This window comes from Astatotilapia calliptera, chromosome 20, assembly GCF_900246225.1.
Source record: "Astatotilapia calliptera chromosome 20, fAstCal1.2, whole genome shotgun sequence".
In the NCBI taxonomy this organism is placed as follows: Eukaryota; Metazoa; Chordata; class Actinopteri; order Cichliformes; family Cichlidae; genus Astatotilapia; species Astatotilapia calliptera.
The window spans coordinates 20707436-20725158 of NC_039321.1; the positions used below are offsets into that span (position 1 = coordinate 20707436).

Genomic DNA, 17723 nt, shown 5'->3' on the forward strand with positions numbered 1-17723 from the left:
TTAACGGCTTTAGCTTACTGAAGAATAAAAAACTGCTCCGCAGGAACAATTTTGCTTGTGTTGTGAAGTTTTTGGTTTTGAATTCTGAAGTTTATGATTTGCCTTTTTTAAAATGTTTCAGTTGTGATAACCTTGTATAATAATACTTGGATTTTTACCCAAGTATTGAAGCTAATTCTTACACTTAAAGTTATGATACTAGTAGTTTTGAGCCTACAGTGGACAAAAATGAATGCGATTCTTAAATATTCAGTGTAATACCTTCAAATAAAACTGAAAGTCTCCACTTCAAATTATTTTAACACAATGAAAACCAGCCTTTGTGCCATTGAACTGTACCGTTGACTAAAACAGTACTTAAGCGACTGTGTCGATTAAGAAGTTGGGTTCTTTCCTGCAGCACATTCTTGTGGCATGAATCTTTATATCAATAAAGATGTTAGAATAGTTTTGGGGTTTTTAAATCAGAGACCACCCTGACTAACTGCTGATGCAAACTCTGTTATTTTGTTCTATAAGAAGTTCAAAAAAGAGCTTCAAGGTTTACGCCTAGTCGGCCTTCAAGAGGTAAAGAAAGAAAAAGGTGCAAAAGAAGTCTTTACGCTGTATTTAAGCTAAAGGTGGAAGTTGACCAAAAATATTGAAACCCTTGCTCACCCTCCCATCACAAAAGAACAGTTAAGTAATGTCAAGCCCTTATTCCAGGGACTAGAAATTATGGCTCCCATGGTATCCTGTGGGGTAAGAACATGTACTAAAGAAAGAACTTGCAAGACTTAAAAATTAGAGATGGACCGATCCGATATTACATATCGGTATCGGTCCGATACTGACCCAAATTGCTGGATCGGATATCGGCAAGAAATAAAAAATGTAATCCGATCCATTAAATATCAAAAAAGCACCTCACAAAACTTGCTACACGGCGTAACTCGGCTCATAACCGTAGCAAGTTGCAGCAGTATGCATCACGTGATAGAGCGGCTGTGTGTATTTGTAGCCTTGCTAGCAATCAGGCATTTCATCTCCGAGGAAGTTATCCCAGAGAGAAGTAAAGCAAGTGTGTAAGTTCATCTCTGAATGTTTGTAAAGCATTCCCATGGTAAGCTTAACAACCAATATATGGAGAGACTGCCTCTCTCACTCTCCTCCTGCTACTTCAATCGTGAAACTGATCAATGATCAGCTGATCGGCTTTTCTGTCGGGAGTCCGTCTCCCTTCTTTGTTTTTGGCCCACTTCTCACCAGAACGAGGAAACCAGCGGCTGAACAACAGCAGCACGTTTAAGCTTGATAAGCTGTTGTTAGAATTTATTTAATATTACTTTCTACACCAGGATCTTTTTCTACGCAGCTGACGGCTGTAACTGTGCAGGGGCGGATCTAGCAAAGTTTAGCCAGGGGGGCCGATAGAGCATGAACAGGGAAAAGGGGGCACAAAGACATACTTTTCTTTCTTATTCTCATTTAAAATGTCTAGCTTTTAATAAATAATTATCTGAATCTTACACCCAAAGTTTTAATCTGATGTAAAATATATAGAAATCCATTACTGTATATACACTGAACAAAAATATAAACGCAACACCTTTGTTACTGCTCCCATTCCCCATGGGATGGACGTAGAGACCTAAAATTCATTCCAGATACACAATATAACCATCCCTCCCAAACAGTGGTCACAAATCAGTCCAAATGTGTGATAGTGGGCACATCTGCCATATTGAGATAATCCATCCCACCTCACAGGTGTGCCACATCAGGATGCTGATCTGACATCATGAGTAGTGCACAGGTGTACCTCAGACTGCCCACAACAAAAGGCCACCCTGGAATGTGCAGTTTTTTTGCGCTATTGGGGGTCTGGGGACCCAGAACCGGTCAGTATCTGGTGTGACCACCATTTGCCTCATGCAGTGCAACACATCGTCGCATGGAGTCTATCAGATTGTCAATTGTGGCCTGTGGAATGTTGGTCCACTCCACTTCAATGGCTGTGCGAGGTTGTTGGATATTCGTGGGAACTGGTACACGCTGTCGTATACGCCGGTCAAGCACATCCCGAACATGCTCAATGGGTGACATGTCCGGTGAGTATGCTGGCCATGCAAGAACTGGGACATTCTCAGCTGCCATCTGCCCTGAACAATGTGAACCATGATTCATCCGTGAAGCGCACACCTCTCCAACGTGCCAGATGCCATCGGATGTGAGCATTTGCCCACACAAGTCTGTTACGGCGACGAGCTGGAGTCAGGTCAAGACCCCGATGAGGACGACGGGCATGCAGTTGAGCGTCCCTGAGACGGTTTCTGACAGTTTGTGCAGAAATTGTTTGGTTGTGCAAACCAATTGTTCCAGCAGCTGTCTGGGTGGCTGGTCTCAGACGATCTTGGAGGTGAACCTGCTGGATGTGGAGGTCCTGGGCTGGTGTGGTTACACGAGGTCTGCGGTTGTGAGGCCGGTTGGATGTGCTGCCATATTCTCGGAAACGCCTGTGGAGACGGCTTATGGTTGAGAAATGAACATTCAATGCACGGGCGACAGATCTGGTTGACATTCCTGCTGTCAGCATGCCAATTGCACGCTCCCTCATTGCTTGTGGCATCTGTGGCATTTTGCTGTGAGACAAAACTGCACATTCCAGGGTGGCCTTTTGTTGTGGGCAGTCTGAGGTACACCTGTGCACTACTCATGATGTCAGATCAGCATCCTGATGTGGCACACCTGTGAGGTGGGATGGATTATCTCAATATGGCAGATGTGCCCACTACCACACATTTGGACTGATTTGTGACCACTGTTTGGGAGGGATGGTTATATTGTGTATCTGGAATGAATTTTAGGTCTCTACGTCCATCCCATGGGGAATGGGAGCAAAAACAAAAGTGTTGCGTTTATATTTTTGTTCAGTGTAGTAACTGTTAAGTCTAATATACCCTAGTAAGCTATAGTACTTTTTCCTTTGGGAAAGTACCATCTGTGAATTCTGCAATTCTGTTGAAGAAAGACGTTGAATCTATTTAATTATTCTTGAAAAAGAATTTATTTCTGTGCAGTTTTCCCCCTGCATCAAATTAAATTTGATTACATCGATTAAGCAACATGAGGTGGAGGGTGGTTCCCTATTTTTTTTTTTTTGCTGGGAGTTTGCAACCCTATTAGTTAGGTTGTTGAATATTTCTGCTAAGTACTCTTTAAAATACCAGAATAGGGAGCATGGAATAGGTTTAAGTTTATTAGATTGATCAGTGTTGCTGAACTATGAAATATTTTGGGCGCAGTGTATTTTTTTTTTTTTTTTTTTTTTTTTTGCCTGTCCCGTTTGGCTCTTTTGCCATCAGAATTGTTGTCTAAAGGTAAAGAAAGATGCCCAACGGATTTACTTTACCAAATTGACCATCCCAGCCTTGCCGTAATGGTCCATTTGATTCACCTTTTATTGTTTATTTTATTTTCACTTACTGAATACGGGACAGACTTGACTGGGGGAAAGAAGGGGAGAAAGAAAGAGGGAAAGAGAAACAGCTGAGAAGAGGGACGGGGGAGAAGGGCAAAAGACAAAAACCAACAGAATGGGCGCAGTGTATTTTTTTACGTACAGGTATAACAGAATAGCTTTAGTGTTGTTATTTATTTAAACTTGAGTAAAAACTTATACAAAATGCAGCAAGATATTAAAAAAACGTTTTATTGATTAAAAAACACACTATATCGGATTCATATCGATATCGGCAGATATCCAAATTTACGATATCTGTATCGGACATAAAAAAGTGGTATCGTGCCATCTCTATTAAAAATACAAACTATTGCATTTAATGTAAGTAGCAAAGTCCACCCTACACAGACTTTCTCTGAAAATATCAAAAATATAGACATAGATAAAAATTTATTTGTGTTTATTAGATGTGCTGATGAAACTGGTTTATGAGAAGAAAATAAACATTTTCAGCAATTATTGTTTTTTGAAGCTTATGTCTTGCTAAATGTTGTCATGGTATCCAGATTTTAGAGAGCTTTTGCAGTATCTTTTTTCCCACTCTCTTTGTTTGTTTGTTAAAAGGCAAACTGCATGATGATTATAGACTGTAGGTTACCCCACTGTGGGCATATTCTGTACCAGCTGTCCTTTGTTCAGTGGGATCACAGTGGCTTGAGACTGGTTTAGCAGTGTTTTAAATGACTTATGGTGCTCCAGCTGCAGCTGTAATCACGCTGAAAGTCCTATAGCGTGTCCCTATCCTTGGCTGCCGTTGCAGAGGCTGCTCCTGGAAATGATTCTCCTTGTATTCATGGCAGATCCGTCCCAGTCGCTGACCTGAGTAATGGCGATGCTCACTACTGTATTGTCCTCTGCCGTGTTGCCGTGGTGACAGAAGGAGAGGGTACCAGCATGCCAAAGAAAAGGTTCTGCAGAGAGTTGAAGAGTCACGGAATCTCTGACCTCTCTGTCTGTGTGGCTGACTGCAACACCATTTATAGACATGGAGACACTGGCACTCGGTCACAATGACAGGCTGGCAGTAATAGAGGCCATAGATTATCATGTTTTTGTTGAGTTGCTTTCTCTGAGTTGCCCCTCACCTGCTTTTCTCAGTCACCCTTAAAATTGTGCCTTTTTAAGTAAGTCTCGTTCGCATCCAAACCTCTGCGGATCAAATTAAAATCCCTGATTCTGACATTCAAGGCTTTTGTATTTGCACAAATCTGTGGACAAATCTGCATCCTCATATCTGCAGATGCTAGTCTAACTTTACACTTAACTTTATGCCTAGTGCTGTGGCCTGCTATAACCTAGCTCTCCCCTGAATACTCAATGATGGAGTAACCCGAGCAGATTACTGTCATCCTGAGCGTCTTCTGACCTGAGCTCAGTGTTTGTACTTCTAGAAGCACTTCTTGTAGCGTGCTATGCTGCCTTTACTTCTAACTTCTTTCTAATGTTGCTCAAACTTAAATACATCTCTGCAGTCTCACTTCAGTTATTTTTTTTGTGGTAAAGTAAGGTCTGCTCCTGTCTGCATGCCAAATATCCTTGGGGAAAGTACTAACCCCAAGTTACGAATGTGTGGATGTTAGATAGGAGCACTTGTATAGAAAGAGTATAGAAAAAAAGTGCTTGTGTGAATGGATGAATGAGCAAAGTTGTGTAAAGTACCACTACATAAAACCACTACATAAGAACTGGTCCATTTACCATAAAAATATGAAAATCTCTTTTTGCACTTGGGCGTCTCCGGTAATCTCACTGTAGCGTTCATCTCTACTCAACATTTAAATAAATATACTCTTCTTATCAGGTAAGAAAAGGCAAGAATTAAGCTTGGCAGAAGTGTGGGTTTAGGTATTTAAGCTCATTGTCATCTTAGTGCTTTAAAGAGCCATTTTTTTCTTCTTCTTAAATAGTTTTAATAGTTTTAGCTATTAGGTATTATCATTGTCTCTCTACAAGTTTCACTGTACAGAACAGTCAAAGAATTATGCATTTTTCAAAAAATCTCTGTGTTAGCTCAAGCTGTTTAGAAGAGAAAATCAAAACTTGGCATGAATTTCTTGCATAAAGCTGACAATAAATGTCAAACTCAACTGTACGCACAGCTTGGCATTTTCCATTTATTTACTCTCAGATTTACCTCAGACTTCATCTTAGTGAAATAAGCATTGACCTAAAAAAATTAAACTAACATGGAAGTGCCACAGACTGCAGTCCCTCGACTAGATGTAAATGATTATTACAGTGGCCAAACTCGGCTAATTACTCCATTCATTACAACTTTGCAGGGGCTTGAAATTCTGCTTTTACTGACTACAGTCTACTCATCTATACTTTTGCTGTACTGTGGGCTTTAAAGCATGATAAATGCTATCTCCAACTGAAGCATGGTGTTAAAATCATGTGAAATATTTTTCTTCTTTTAGAATTTCTGAATGCAAATTTTATACATACATATTTTGACCTACAAAGGTTGACATTACTTTCCATGAGTGGCATTACAAAGTTAAAATTCCTAATGAAAAAGAATGCATCATGCTGCATTTAGGTGTTATTTGTTGTGGTGAGGAAACATAGAAAGTGTTGTTGTTAATAGCTTTCCTATTGAATAAGAGTTAGAGAAAGAAATTTATTAATCACTGTTAGGGCTGTTCAATATAACGATATATATCGGATGACGATATAAAAACGTTTATGTTTAATTTTACGCTATCGTTTGTTTCGTGGTGTCGCAAAATAAACTGTTTACGGCAATATTTTTTCATCGTTCTGATGGTCACTGTAGTGGCTACATTAATTTCTTAAAGTTCTCTCTTTTTCTTATATTTAATATAACCACACTACGGACGGACAAGCGCCTGTTTTTATGTGTTGTCTTTAGCAACAACGACGGTAAAACCATCTTGTCACGTGTCCGCTTGTTCCACATAAACCTTTCACAATAAAGCTCAAGATCCTGTTGAGACTTTTCAAAATAAACTGAATCACCTGAAAGAGTATGCAGAGTATTTTCAGATGAGAAGCAAAAAAGACCGTCAAGTGCTAAAAAATAAACCTTAGACTTAGACGTTAGAACAGGCTTTTCCCCGCAGCACGTAATAAATACTCACAAAGAAAACGGCGGCCGTTACAACTTATATCTAAAATTGTATACTTTCATGCATCGGTTAAAACACTCGACTCCAGATACACGACGCCCAGCTGGAACCACTTCACGCAAGACGAGCTGCCCGAGATTCACAGAATTTACAGAAAATGTTACATTTTTGTGATTTATATCATTATCGGACGATAGATGTCTTATATCGGGATATGAGATTTTGTGTCATATCGCACAGCCCTAATCACTGTAGACAAAGACAACTTTATGCACTTGGTCAGCTAAGGAGTTTAAAAGTGCTACTGGTTTTAAATAACGAGTTAAAACCAATTACCATGCCATTTAAGAACCGTGAAATACAGTGGGGCAAAAAAGTATTTAGTCAGCCACCGATTGTGCAAGTTCCCCCACCTAAAATGATGACAGAGGTCAGTAATTTGCACCAGAGGTACACTTCAACTGTGAGAGACAGAATGTGAAAAACAAATCCATGAATTCACATGGTAGGATTTGTAAAGAATTTATTCGTAAATCAGGGTGGAAAATAAGTATTTGGTCAATAACAAAAATACAACTCAATACTTTGTAACATAACCTTTGTTGGCAATAACAGAGGTCAAACGTTTACTATAGGTCTTTACCAGGTTTGCACACACAGTAGCTGGTATTTTGGCCCATTCCTCCATGCAGATCTTCTCGAGAGCAGTGATGTTTTGGGGCTGTCGCCGAGCAACACGGACTTTCAACTCCCGCCACAGATTTTCTATGGGGTTGAGGTCTGGAGACTGGCTAGGCCACTCCAGGACTTTCAAATGCTTCTTACGGAGCCACTCCTTTGTTGCCCGGGCGGTGTGTTTTGGATCATTGTCATGTTGGAAGACCCAGCCTCGTTTCATCTTCAAAGTTCTCACTGATGGAAGGAGGTTTTGGCTCAAAATCTCACGATACATGGCCCCATTCATTCTGTCCTTAACACGGATCAGTCGTCCTGTCCCCTTGGCAGAAAAACAGCCCCATAGCATGATGTTTCCACCCCCATGCTTCACAGTAGGTATGGTGTTCTTGGGATGCAACTCAGTATTCTTCGTCCTCCAAACACGACGAGTTGAGTTTATACCAAAAAGTTCTACTTTGGTTTCATCTGACCACATGACATTCTCCCAATCCTCTGCTGTATCATCCATGTGCTCTCTGGCAAACTTCAGACGGGCCTGGACATGCACTGGCTTCAGCAGCGGAACACGTCTGGCACTGCGGGATTTGATTCCCTGCCGTTGTAGTGTGTTACTGGTGGTGACCTTTGTTACTTTGGTCCCAGCTCTCTGCAGGTCATTCACCAGGTCCCCCCGTGTGGTTCTGGGAGCTTTGCTCACCGTTCTCATGATCATTTTGACCCCACGGGATGAGATCTTGCGTGGAGCCCCAGATCGAGGGAGATTATCAGTGGTCTTGTATGTCTTCCATTTTCTGATGATTGCTCCCACAGTTGATTTTTTCACACCAAGCTGCTTGCCTATTGTAGATTCACTCTTCCCAGTCTGGTGCAGGTCTACAATACTTTTCCTGGTGTCCTTCGAAAGCTCTTTGGTCTTGGCCATGGCGGAGTTTGGAGTCTGACTGTTTGAGGCTGTGGACAGGTGTCTTTTATACAGATGATGAGTTCAAACAGGTGCCATTCATACAGGTAACGAGTGGGGGACAGAAAAGCTTCTTACAGAAGACGTTACAGGTCTGTGAGAGCCAGAGATTTTCCTTGTTTGAGGTGACCAAATACTTATTTTCCACCCTAATTTACGAATAAATTCTTTACAAATCCTACCATGTGGATTCATGGATTTTTTTTTCACATTCTGTCTCTCACAGTTGAAGTGTACCTCTGGTGCAAATTACTGACCTCTGTCATCATTTTAAGTGGGGGAACTTGCACAATCGGTGGCTGACTAAATACTTTTTTGCCCCACTGTAGCTATTAATGCTCTCCCATACTACTCTGATAGATACAGATTTGTAGGATGTAGCCGTACAGTGGCCAGCAGGTGTGCTAGGCATGTCTGCATGTTAGCCCATTCTTCTTTGGAGAATCTCTCAAGCTTTTTAACATTAGATGGTCGTCAGGGATGGACCTTGATCTTCAGTTCACCCCACAGATTTTCAGTAGAATTTAGATCAGGGCTTTGTGCTTTGGTTCTTGTTTTTCTGGAAGATAAAAACGGTGACCCAGACTAAGTTTACCTGCTGACTGCTTGAGGTTTATTTTTCAAAATAATCCTACATCCTTTTTTCATGATTCCTTCCACCTTGACGAGATTCACAGTTCCAGGTACACTGTGATCTTTGGTTGTACACCTCTCCCTTCTTTCGCCAAAGAAGTCTACATAATCTTTCTCCAGGTTATCATTAGCGTGCTTCAGTCTGGCTTGAATGTGTCTCTTTTCTTGGTCTGCAACCTCACGGTCCATTCCTGTGCAGGGTCCTAGTGATTATCTTCCTTGGGACTACATTTCCCAACATGGCTAAGTTCACTCGTGTCTCTGCATTTGTTCTGGGGTCTCAAGAAATATCTCTCACTTGTTTTCTTTCCAGTGTCCTTGACTACCTCTGCCAGGCTTGCTCGGTGCTGCGTGGCTCTCTTTGAATTTATAGTTGATACTTCTCACTCCAGTTCTTGACACGTGGAAACACTTAAATTTTTGTATATCCATATCCTGCTTTTTGAGCATCAACACATTTTTTTTTAAAGTCTAAACTGATTTCTTTTGTTTTTGTCAGAACGATGAAAAATTAAGAAACAGGTCCTTATAAAACCAGAATTAACATAATAAATAATTTTGCCTGTTCCTCTAGAACATCTGTAAACAAGTAGTGTTCTTTTACAGTATCTCTTGAGGTTCGTCCTCAGCCCTATTACATCTGTCACTATCCTTTATGTACAATCTAATAACATAAAAACATCCTTCTACCCTCAAAAGCAAAGTCTTCTCTGTGTCTTTGGCAGCCATTCTTTATCCTCCTAAACCCTGCGGGCTCTTGTGAGGAAAGCCCCCCTTCATTCTCTTCTCTCTGAAGTGTCTCCCAGAGAAAAATCTTTTTTTTATTATTTTTTTATTTTTTTATTCCATCTTTCTGTCTCGACATCCCTGAGTTTAATGTGTAATCCCTGCCTCAGAGGCTGGGTGAGAGACACGCCGGATGCACGGACTCCGCCGGGGCTGCGGCAGCTGCAACTTTCTGCACATTAGACTCACAAATCGACCGTCGCGCTGTCTCAGAGGGCTCGTGCGAGAGGCAGACAATAAAGAAAACAGTCAAATGTAGAGCAGTCCACACTTAAGTACAAGCACTACACAATACACCTGGACCGGTTACTGAGGAAACAGGGTAGATTTCAGTGCAGCCACTGCTGCAGGGCGTCTTATTATAGAAAAGCCCTTTTTTTTTTTTCTTTCCACAGGAAACATCCTATAATTTGACTTTTTGTTGAAAAGTGATGTACAGACTGAAGAATGTCTAGACTAGAGTGAAAGGCTATTTAATAACAAAAGCCTTTTAATGCATAGTTCCCTTTCGCTTAGTCCTTTTAATATACAGAGAATAGCTTTCACTCTCCCTCCCGAAGTTACAGCATCTCTGCTCTGCTTCTTTCTAATTATTCAGCATTTTAAGTGCAGGAAGCAGGCGTCAGTGCCAGTAATTTCTAACTGAACTGCAGACTTGCCCCAGGGCCCTTGATGGTCAGTTTCTCAAATCAGCTTGCATGCATAATTCAAAGTATATTTGTATTCAGTCAGTTTTAAATTAATCAGCACAAAGTAAAGCTGAAGTGAGGTGGTGTTTCAGGACCAGAGCACTGGTTAGTTTTTGGTGGCTTTGACAAAAACCCATCTAATAAATTTTTGTTTTTCTGTGAATATCTTTGCGTTTTTCTGTCTGTTTTATTGAACAAATGAATTATTGAACCTACATTACTCTAATTAAACTTCTTAGGAAAATTCCTAAACCTGAAGTGTACGATGTTTTTCTTCCCTCATTTGCCTCCTGTTCAGTGCCGGAGGAGGACCAATTCTGTCAATTTCTGGCTCCAAGCATGTTCTGTTTAACCGCAAAAGTTAGAAGGCCCACGGCTGTGCTGTCAAGCCAACTAATCCTCTGATTTTTGTTTATCTATTGCAGAGTACGCCGAGAGCATCGGAGATGGAAAGAGCGATGAGTTCAAAGAGGCCGAGCGGAAGAGGATCATGGACCTCGCAGACAACTTCTAAGCTCACTTCTTCTCTTGCAGACGCTCACGCTTTCCCACCCTCAAACACAAAGAACCTCGGTGACCATCAAACCCAGAAAATTAATGATTAAATGAACAGAAACAGCTAAAAGCATTCTGTGGAGGGAGATAGGGTTTCATGTGAGAAAGAATTTAAAATTACAGCCCTAAGTTAATAATATCCTTTTTGTCTACTTGTCTAAGTCTTGTGTCAGAGAATTGGTTCAGTTCCAATGAAGATGTTTACTGCAGACACAGTGGGAGTTGAGTTTGGAGGGCAGAAAATTGTATCTTGACTGAAACACCCAGCCAGCAAGACTACTCTCAGCAACAGTGCTGTTTATTTACTGAACTCTGGTGTTGGACACTGCAGGATAATCATGGACACAGATTTTAAACTCAGAAATTTCCCCCCTCAAAGCTTTTTACCTGGCGAGTTTTTGTTTGGTCTGTTTTGTTTCTGTTTTTGTTTTTTATAGATTTAGGTGTAAAATATTTTCTAATAAAAACATTTGGTGATGGAATTCTGATGGCCATTTTGATTTTGATTAAATGTCATGTTTTACAGCGTGGGATTGGCACAGCAAGCTGATAACGGTCTGTGCACATGAATTTCATTATGCCCCCACTTGGTTACTGTTGCACGGAGCGCAGATGGAGACAGCAAGCCTATATCTGCAGCCCCGTTCGCAATATTAGAATCCTTGCGGAAAGGCAGACCTGCTTCTTCTTTACTTGTCGAAACCCACCCACGGATGGATCGCAGCAGCCTCCCGGAGCTCTCAGCCCACTGCTGTTTTTCGTTGACGCTGATGCTGTTCACGCACATCAGTGAGGAGGTGGATTACAGTACAGCTGTGTACACAAACAGACCTACTGCATTATTGTCTCTGTCTTGTCCGCCAGGCTGCATCTTTGTTTGGGAGGAAAAAAACCTGTTATGAATTACATGTTAACTGAGAGAGAATATCAGCCTAGTATCATCCTTATCTTATAAGAGTAATTTCTATATAAAGACTGAATTTACGCTTTGGTGACAGTGGGAAGGAAAAACTCAATTTTAACAGGAAGTAACATCAAGCAGAGCCATGCTCCGGGATAGGCATCCATCAGCCTGCCACTGGTTGGGGATACAGGGTCACCCTAATTATTATTAAGTTTCATCAAAAAGGAAAGTTTTTAGCTTATCTTAAAAGCAGAAAGGGTGTCTGTCTCCCTAATCCAAACTGGGAGCTGGTTTCACAGAAGAGCGGCCTGAAAGCTCTCCCTCTTTCTTCTTTGTAATAGGTTAGGAACCACAAGTAAGGCACGCGTCTGAGAGTGAAGTGCTTCATTGGGCTGATTGAAAATAAAATTAAATACAATCATTTTGTGTTATTGACCGCAAATACTGGACATGTTTTGTTTTTTTTTTCCTTCATAGGTGCAGAGGCAGACGTTTAAGTGATGAACTGTGTTAGACTTGTGCATGACACTTGTGTCGATTATGGTCATTGCTAAGTCAGGTCACGCACCAATTTTAGATTTTAGCTGAGGATTCTTAAATCTAAAATATCCATCTTCATACTAGCTTTATACTTGATAGATGTTGGGAAGCAGGTGTTACGTCTAGTTATATCTTGTTGAATTAAGTTGGTTAAATCTACAAAGAGCAATAAACCTCAGAGCCAAATTTATTTAGAATATTAATAAAGTTGCATATGGTTGTGCCCCATCTGAGCCTATTAAGAGATTTATATGACGCAGTTATGTCAGGTTTCTGTCAAAACACTCAGTCAGGGCTCAAAGATCAGAGCCTGTTCCTATCACAGGTAAAGATTTCTGTGCATCTGAACCATAGATGATGACGATTAAATATTAAGATTATTTGCAGATCCTGAATCTAAACCATTTGACTGTGGAGCACGGAGAGTGCTTTTCTACCTTGAAAGGTTCTTTTTTTTTTTTTTTAAATTAATGGCTTCTGGTTTTTATTACACTATATCCTAACTTTTGTTAGAAACTGGCTTACATTATCAATCACCCATTTAAGTACACCATGTCCTCTCCAGATCCTTGACCATGACTGCTGACAGGAGGCAGCAGTGGTGGGAGGGACTGGGTGGGATGCTCACTGACAGCTGCCACATCTGCTGCATTTCCTAAGTGCCTTTACAAAGTCTAATATCACTCAGTAACAAGATGGGTAGAGCGGCGGGGCGTCGTTTGCATACCGTATTGGCGGAGGAGGCCCAGCCCCATGCATCTCCTATCAGTGATTATGACTGCAGCGTGTTTAACAGCAGTTGTACAGCAATTTCACAGCCGAGGGGAGGGAGAATAATTGTATTTTCCGAATGACTGAGTGCAAACACTGTGCACCACTGTGGTTTTGAGCTTTTCTCTTTTTAGTAGGGAAGAAGAAGGTATTCTGTTATTGAGAGTGAACAGAGGGATTGGTAAAGTTTGCAAAACAGACACCTTAATGCTTTGATATATATAGAGAGAGATAGATAGATAGAGAAATAGATCTGCACACACACCAGATAAAATCTGTAAAGCTAACATGTAAGGCTAAATATAGCTCTGTAGCTAAGTCTTTTATGTATTAGCACTAATAATATTTAGGTTTGAAATGTTGGCATAATAAAAGCTGTGTATTTTGACCCTCAGTAAACATGGCAAGAAATAACAAAAGCAGTGTGATGAGGAGGGAAGGATGGCAACAATCTATGTATACTGCCAGGCAAAATCACTGTATGCGACTTTCGCTAAACACATCTAGCAGGCCGGGAGTTGACATATTCAGTCATGAGCTCGCCCATGTAGACAGCAGACACTGAGTAAGCATACCGGTGGTGACAGGGAAAGAGGCAGGCTGGCTGTTTAACACCCTCTACCTATATTAATGGCTGTCTAAGGTAAAGGAAGAGACAGCAGAAAACCTGAAGCAGACAGGTGAGATTTGGTCTAATGACAACCGTCTCTTATTGGTTGTGAATTCAGTCTGCCGGCATGGTGCCTTAAATGCCCTGACTGGTCGATCGATATTGGTGGGGTACATGTGGCCGTGAGTTTACACCACTGAAACTGATTTTTCCTTAAGTTCTCAGCATCATCAACTTTGCCTCATTAGCAGTTTGCATACATAAAGCTAACAGCACTTAAACTCGCAGGCTCGAAAAAAGTTAATTGCTCCTGTAGTCCAAATGCCGCTCTGCGCCAGAACTCAGCATAGGGGCTGAACTTATTGCTGCATAAGATGTTTCCACCAGAGTATCCACTCTCGTTCCCTACTGTGAAAATAGTTTTTCAGTGAGACCTGGCAAAATATTACTAGTACACATACAACTGTAAGTGTGCCCTAATGGCACCCCTGCAAAGTGACTATCAGGTATTACAACCAGAATGACAAGCAAAACATCAACAACAGTGTCCTCCTTTTCCATTAGGAGGACACTCCTAACGAGTTATGCTCTTGCTCAAGTTCTGTTCAATGTCCTACAAGCACCTATGATTGAGGGAAAAACGGGAAAAACTGAAAGAATGGTGTTAGTGGACAGGAGGAAAAAAATACTATGAAAAATTGTTTCCTGCCTCCAAAACAAAGAATGCATAGCTTTCACAAGGTTATTGGAACAAAACACTGGACAAATTATGTTGAATGGGCAATATTTGACAGAGAGTGCAATGCTACTGCATACTGACCTAAGACTGGAGGGGCAGCTGCCCCTTTAGCGACTTGATTGAATATTTCATCTGTGCCTTGTGTGAAACAGACCCACCACTGGAAAATAACACAAATACATATCTTAAGCTAAGTAATTCAAAGTTGTGAGATAGACAGAAACATTGAACAAAATATAATAAAACATATTACCGGTATAAGTTACATATGTGTATTCAAAGTAAAGTTTCAATTTCTATTTTGCACACTTTTTGAAGCATTTAAGACAAATAAAATCCAGTTGGCAGAGCTGATAAGAAAAAAAAAACACCATCCAGAGTTTTATGTTATTTTGGTTAACAAGGTGGACAAAAATGATGCTCTTGGCTGGGCTGCCCTATATTGAGAAATCTGATCTCTATACTGCTCATGCGAACAGCAGTGAGGCTACATTTCAGCACCACGGACAGCTACACAACACACAGGCAGCGTGCCCCTGACATCAGTCTCTCAAGCAAACAAACCACACTCCAGCGCCAAATCAGCGATGAAGCTCATTACTGTGGCTCTGCTAGTCTAAACAATGCAATGAATCAGTGAGCAGACTGTCAGCTACATCAAAAGAAACAATTATTTCCCACCACTCACATTGGTAGTGAGTGGTTCACATTGGACGCAAGAGGTGAGCTATGAGACCCCCAAACAGCGCCAATGTATTTAGGTGCACAGGAAACATTGGCGTGGACAGGGGAAAAAAAACAGTTAGCCATACGTGGTTGTGATGCCCACTGTGGGCGCAGTTATTTCAGAGTTTAGCAGTGTGTGTGTGTGTGTGTACAGTGATGAAACAAGCCACTGGCTCTCGCAACACTTTGTTTACCCAATCCTAATTTTTGATACCTCCCTTGCACGCTTGTCTGGTGAAAAAACACGTCCGCGACGACATTAACTCGTAAACATTATAATACTAAAATACTAATTAGTTTGAATACTAGCTTAATAAGGGTTTTCAGCTTTTAGTGGCCTCGCGCCGCTTCATAAAAGCGGATTCGTTAATGACAAATTCAGCGTCATTAAGTTTGCTGAGTGCTTGTAATATCACTCCTCTCATAATTGATATTCCCCACTGCAAGCCGCGGCACTTTCTAATGGGGGAAAAGTCTCCCTCCGCCGCATGTAGGACCGAGTGAGCGGAAGCAGAGCCACATTCACTCAGTCAGTCAGTCAGCTGGCACAGGAGGAGGCTGCGGCGACTTCCTCGTTATTTCTCGCAGGTATCCCACTCCCTTCGTCGCCAGAACAAGCCTTCCGGATTAAACAACAACAAAAGAAAAAAAAAAAGAAAAATTTTGTTTTCGACGTGCACTCCACTCGATGTGAAAAAGAGCGCGAGGCAAAACATAAGCGAAATGGGAGCGTTCAGGGTGCTGTTGGGGAGTTTACATTACATGGGACTCTACATGCAACTTAGTGTCTCCACGAGGCAAGCTGGACACGGCGAGATAGAGAACCACATCTCTGGGAACGGTAGGTGTGAGCTCTGCTTCGGACTTCTTTTCTTTCATGGAAAAGGAGGCTGTGGAGAGGGTGGCACAGGTGATGCCATCTGCTCATATGCAGAGGTGGAATTAAACAAAAGAGCATCGCATGGGCTTGAGGCTGGTGCCGATGATGATGCCAACTAGTGCAAATGTGTGTTTTCTTTGTGTGTGTGTTTAGGTCACTAAAAGTGCTTCTGTTTGTTGTTGTTGTTTTTGTTTTGCGTTCATGTATAAAATTGGAAATACAAAAAGTGTTCATCAACCAGTCAGAGAGCAAGCTTTATCATTTAAATTTAGACCATTTCCAGTGAAATCTGATTCATGTGATCACCATTTTAATGAGTTGTGATCTTGTGATGCATGGCGAGCCAGCCAGCCCTCATGACTGGCATGATTTTGTTTTCTCTGAGTGCTGCGGCTTTCCACCAGTTCTGCTCATCCTCCTGCCTCCTGATCAGTGCGTGATTCATCCCGCCAGAGGAGAGGTGATGCCAGCTGACAGGTGGATGTTAATATTCTCTTGTCATATCCGAGTAAAATCTTTACTGAGGAACCTTTGATCTGGCTTGGATCAGCCCCCCTTCTTTCTCAGCAGGAGCTTTCCTAAATGGCCTCCAGGGTTTACGCTCGGCTATGTCATAAAGTCAAACACACAGTGAATGCCACAGCTCCCCAGTTTGTCCTGGCAACTTTGGCTGAGCCTGCCAATCTCCACAGGTGTCATGCTGCCAGCTTGGCAGATGTGCTTGGCAGGGTTGTGTTTGTCTGGGTCGAAAAAAGAAGAAGTACACTTTTCTTTCAGTGGTAAATGTGCACTCAGACTCTAAGGCACGCCATTTGTAATGTAAAAATGCACCTTAAAACATGATTACATCAAAAATGAGATGCAAGGTCTCTCAAACAAAGGCATAAATATAAAATAATGGAGAAGTGGCTGAAACCAGAGCTGTGAAAATGTTGATATTTTTGACAAAACAAAAAAACAAAAACAGAAAATAATCCTAGATATCTATAATACTCCTACAAATTTCACATTTGAAAGGTGTAATATGTAGGATTATTAGTTTAAAATGTTAAAAAGGAAGTGCCAGTTTCAACTAAATGTAAAAATACCCAAAACAATCAAAGACTTATTGTGAAAAGGATTTTATACTTCCTGTGTCTAGGGTCCAATTGGGTCACTGTGGCATAAACATCACCAAACAGTAAGTGCGAGGAACTAGTCTGCAGAGAATTCACATCACGGTGCACCAAATACGCATTTGCTCAGGCAGTGGACTTCAAAGAAGTATAACAGGAATGACTATTCAGCCTTCAGGTCTCTAGCTGTCCGTGCGCGCAACCAATCCAGGCTTCAGTCTGTAAGCACACTAACTAGCTAGTGCTGGTCCATTTTATAATGCTGCTGTGAACCTAGCATAATCTAATTCTTCTGTCCAACATGAGAAGAAATAAGCAGCAGAGATCACATTCTTTTCCTTTACAGAGTCAATAATTCTGGCTACTTGTCAATCATATTGGAGGGCAGATCAATGATGAATGAAGTAGAAAAGCAGCAGATGCTGTATCTTCTGGTGAGGAGCCACTGGAGAGATTTTTTTTAACCTAGCACTAATGGCTGCAGGTATGTCTCCTTACACTCTGCTTACAGCACTTGCCACCCCTCACTGACACCCCGGCCA

General features: G+C 41.4%; 2 protein-coding genes across 2 annotated transcripts in view; both read left to right on the forward strand.

Moving 5' to 3' along the window:
* Positions 1-11327, forward strand: part of ctnnbl1 (catenin, beta like 1) — an 83653-nt gene extending 72326 nt beyond the window's left edge. The window contains exon 16 of the mRNA XM_026153900.1: positions 10767-11327. Coding sequence (XP_026009685.1) covers positions 10767-10855 — 89 coding nt within the window. The 3' untranslated portion in view covers positions 10856-11327. The remainder of the gene's footprint in view (positions 1-10766) is intronic.
* A 4349-nt stretch (positions 11328-15676) lies between these two features.
* Positions 15677-17723, forward strand: part of vstm2la (V-set and transmembrane domain containing 2 like a) — a 58056-nt gene continuing 56009 nt past the window's right edge. Inside the window, exon 1 of the mRNA XM_026153899.1 lies at positions 15677-16027. Within this exon, the coding sequence (XP_026009684.1) occupies positions 15910-16027 (118 nt within the window). The 5' untranslated portion in view covers positions 15677-15909. The remainder of the gene's footprint in view (positions 16028-17723) is intronic.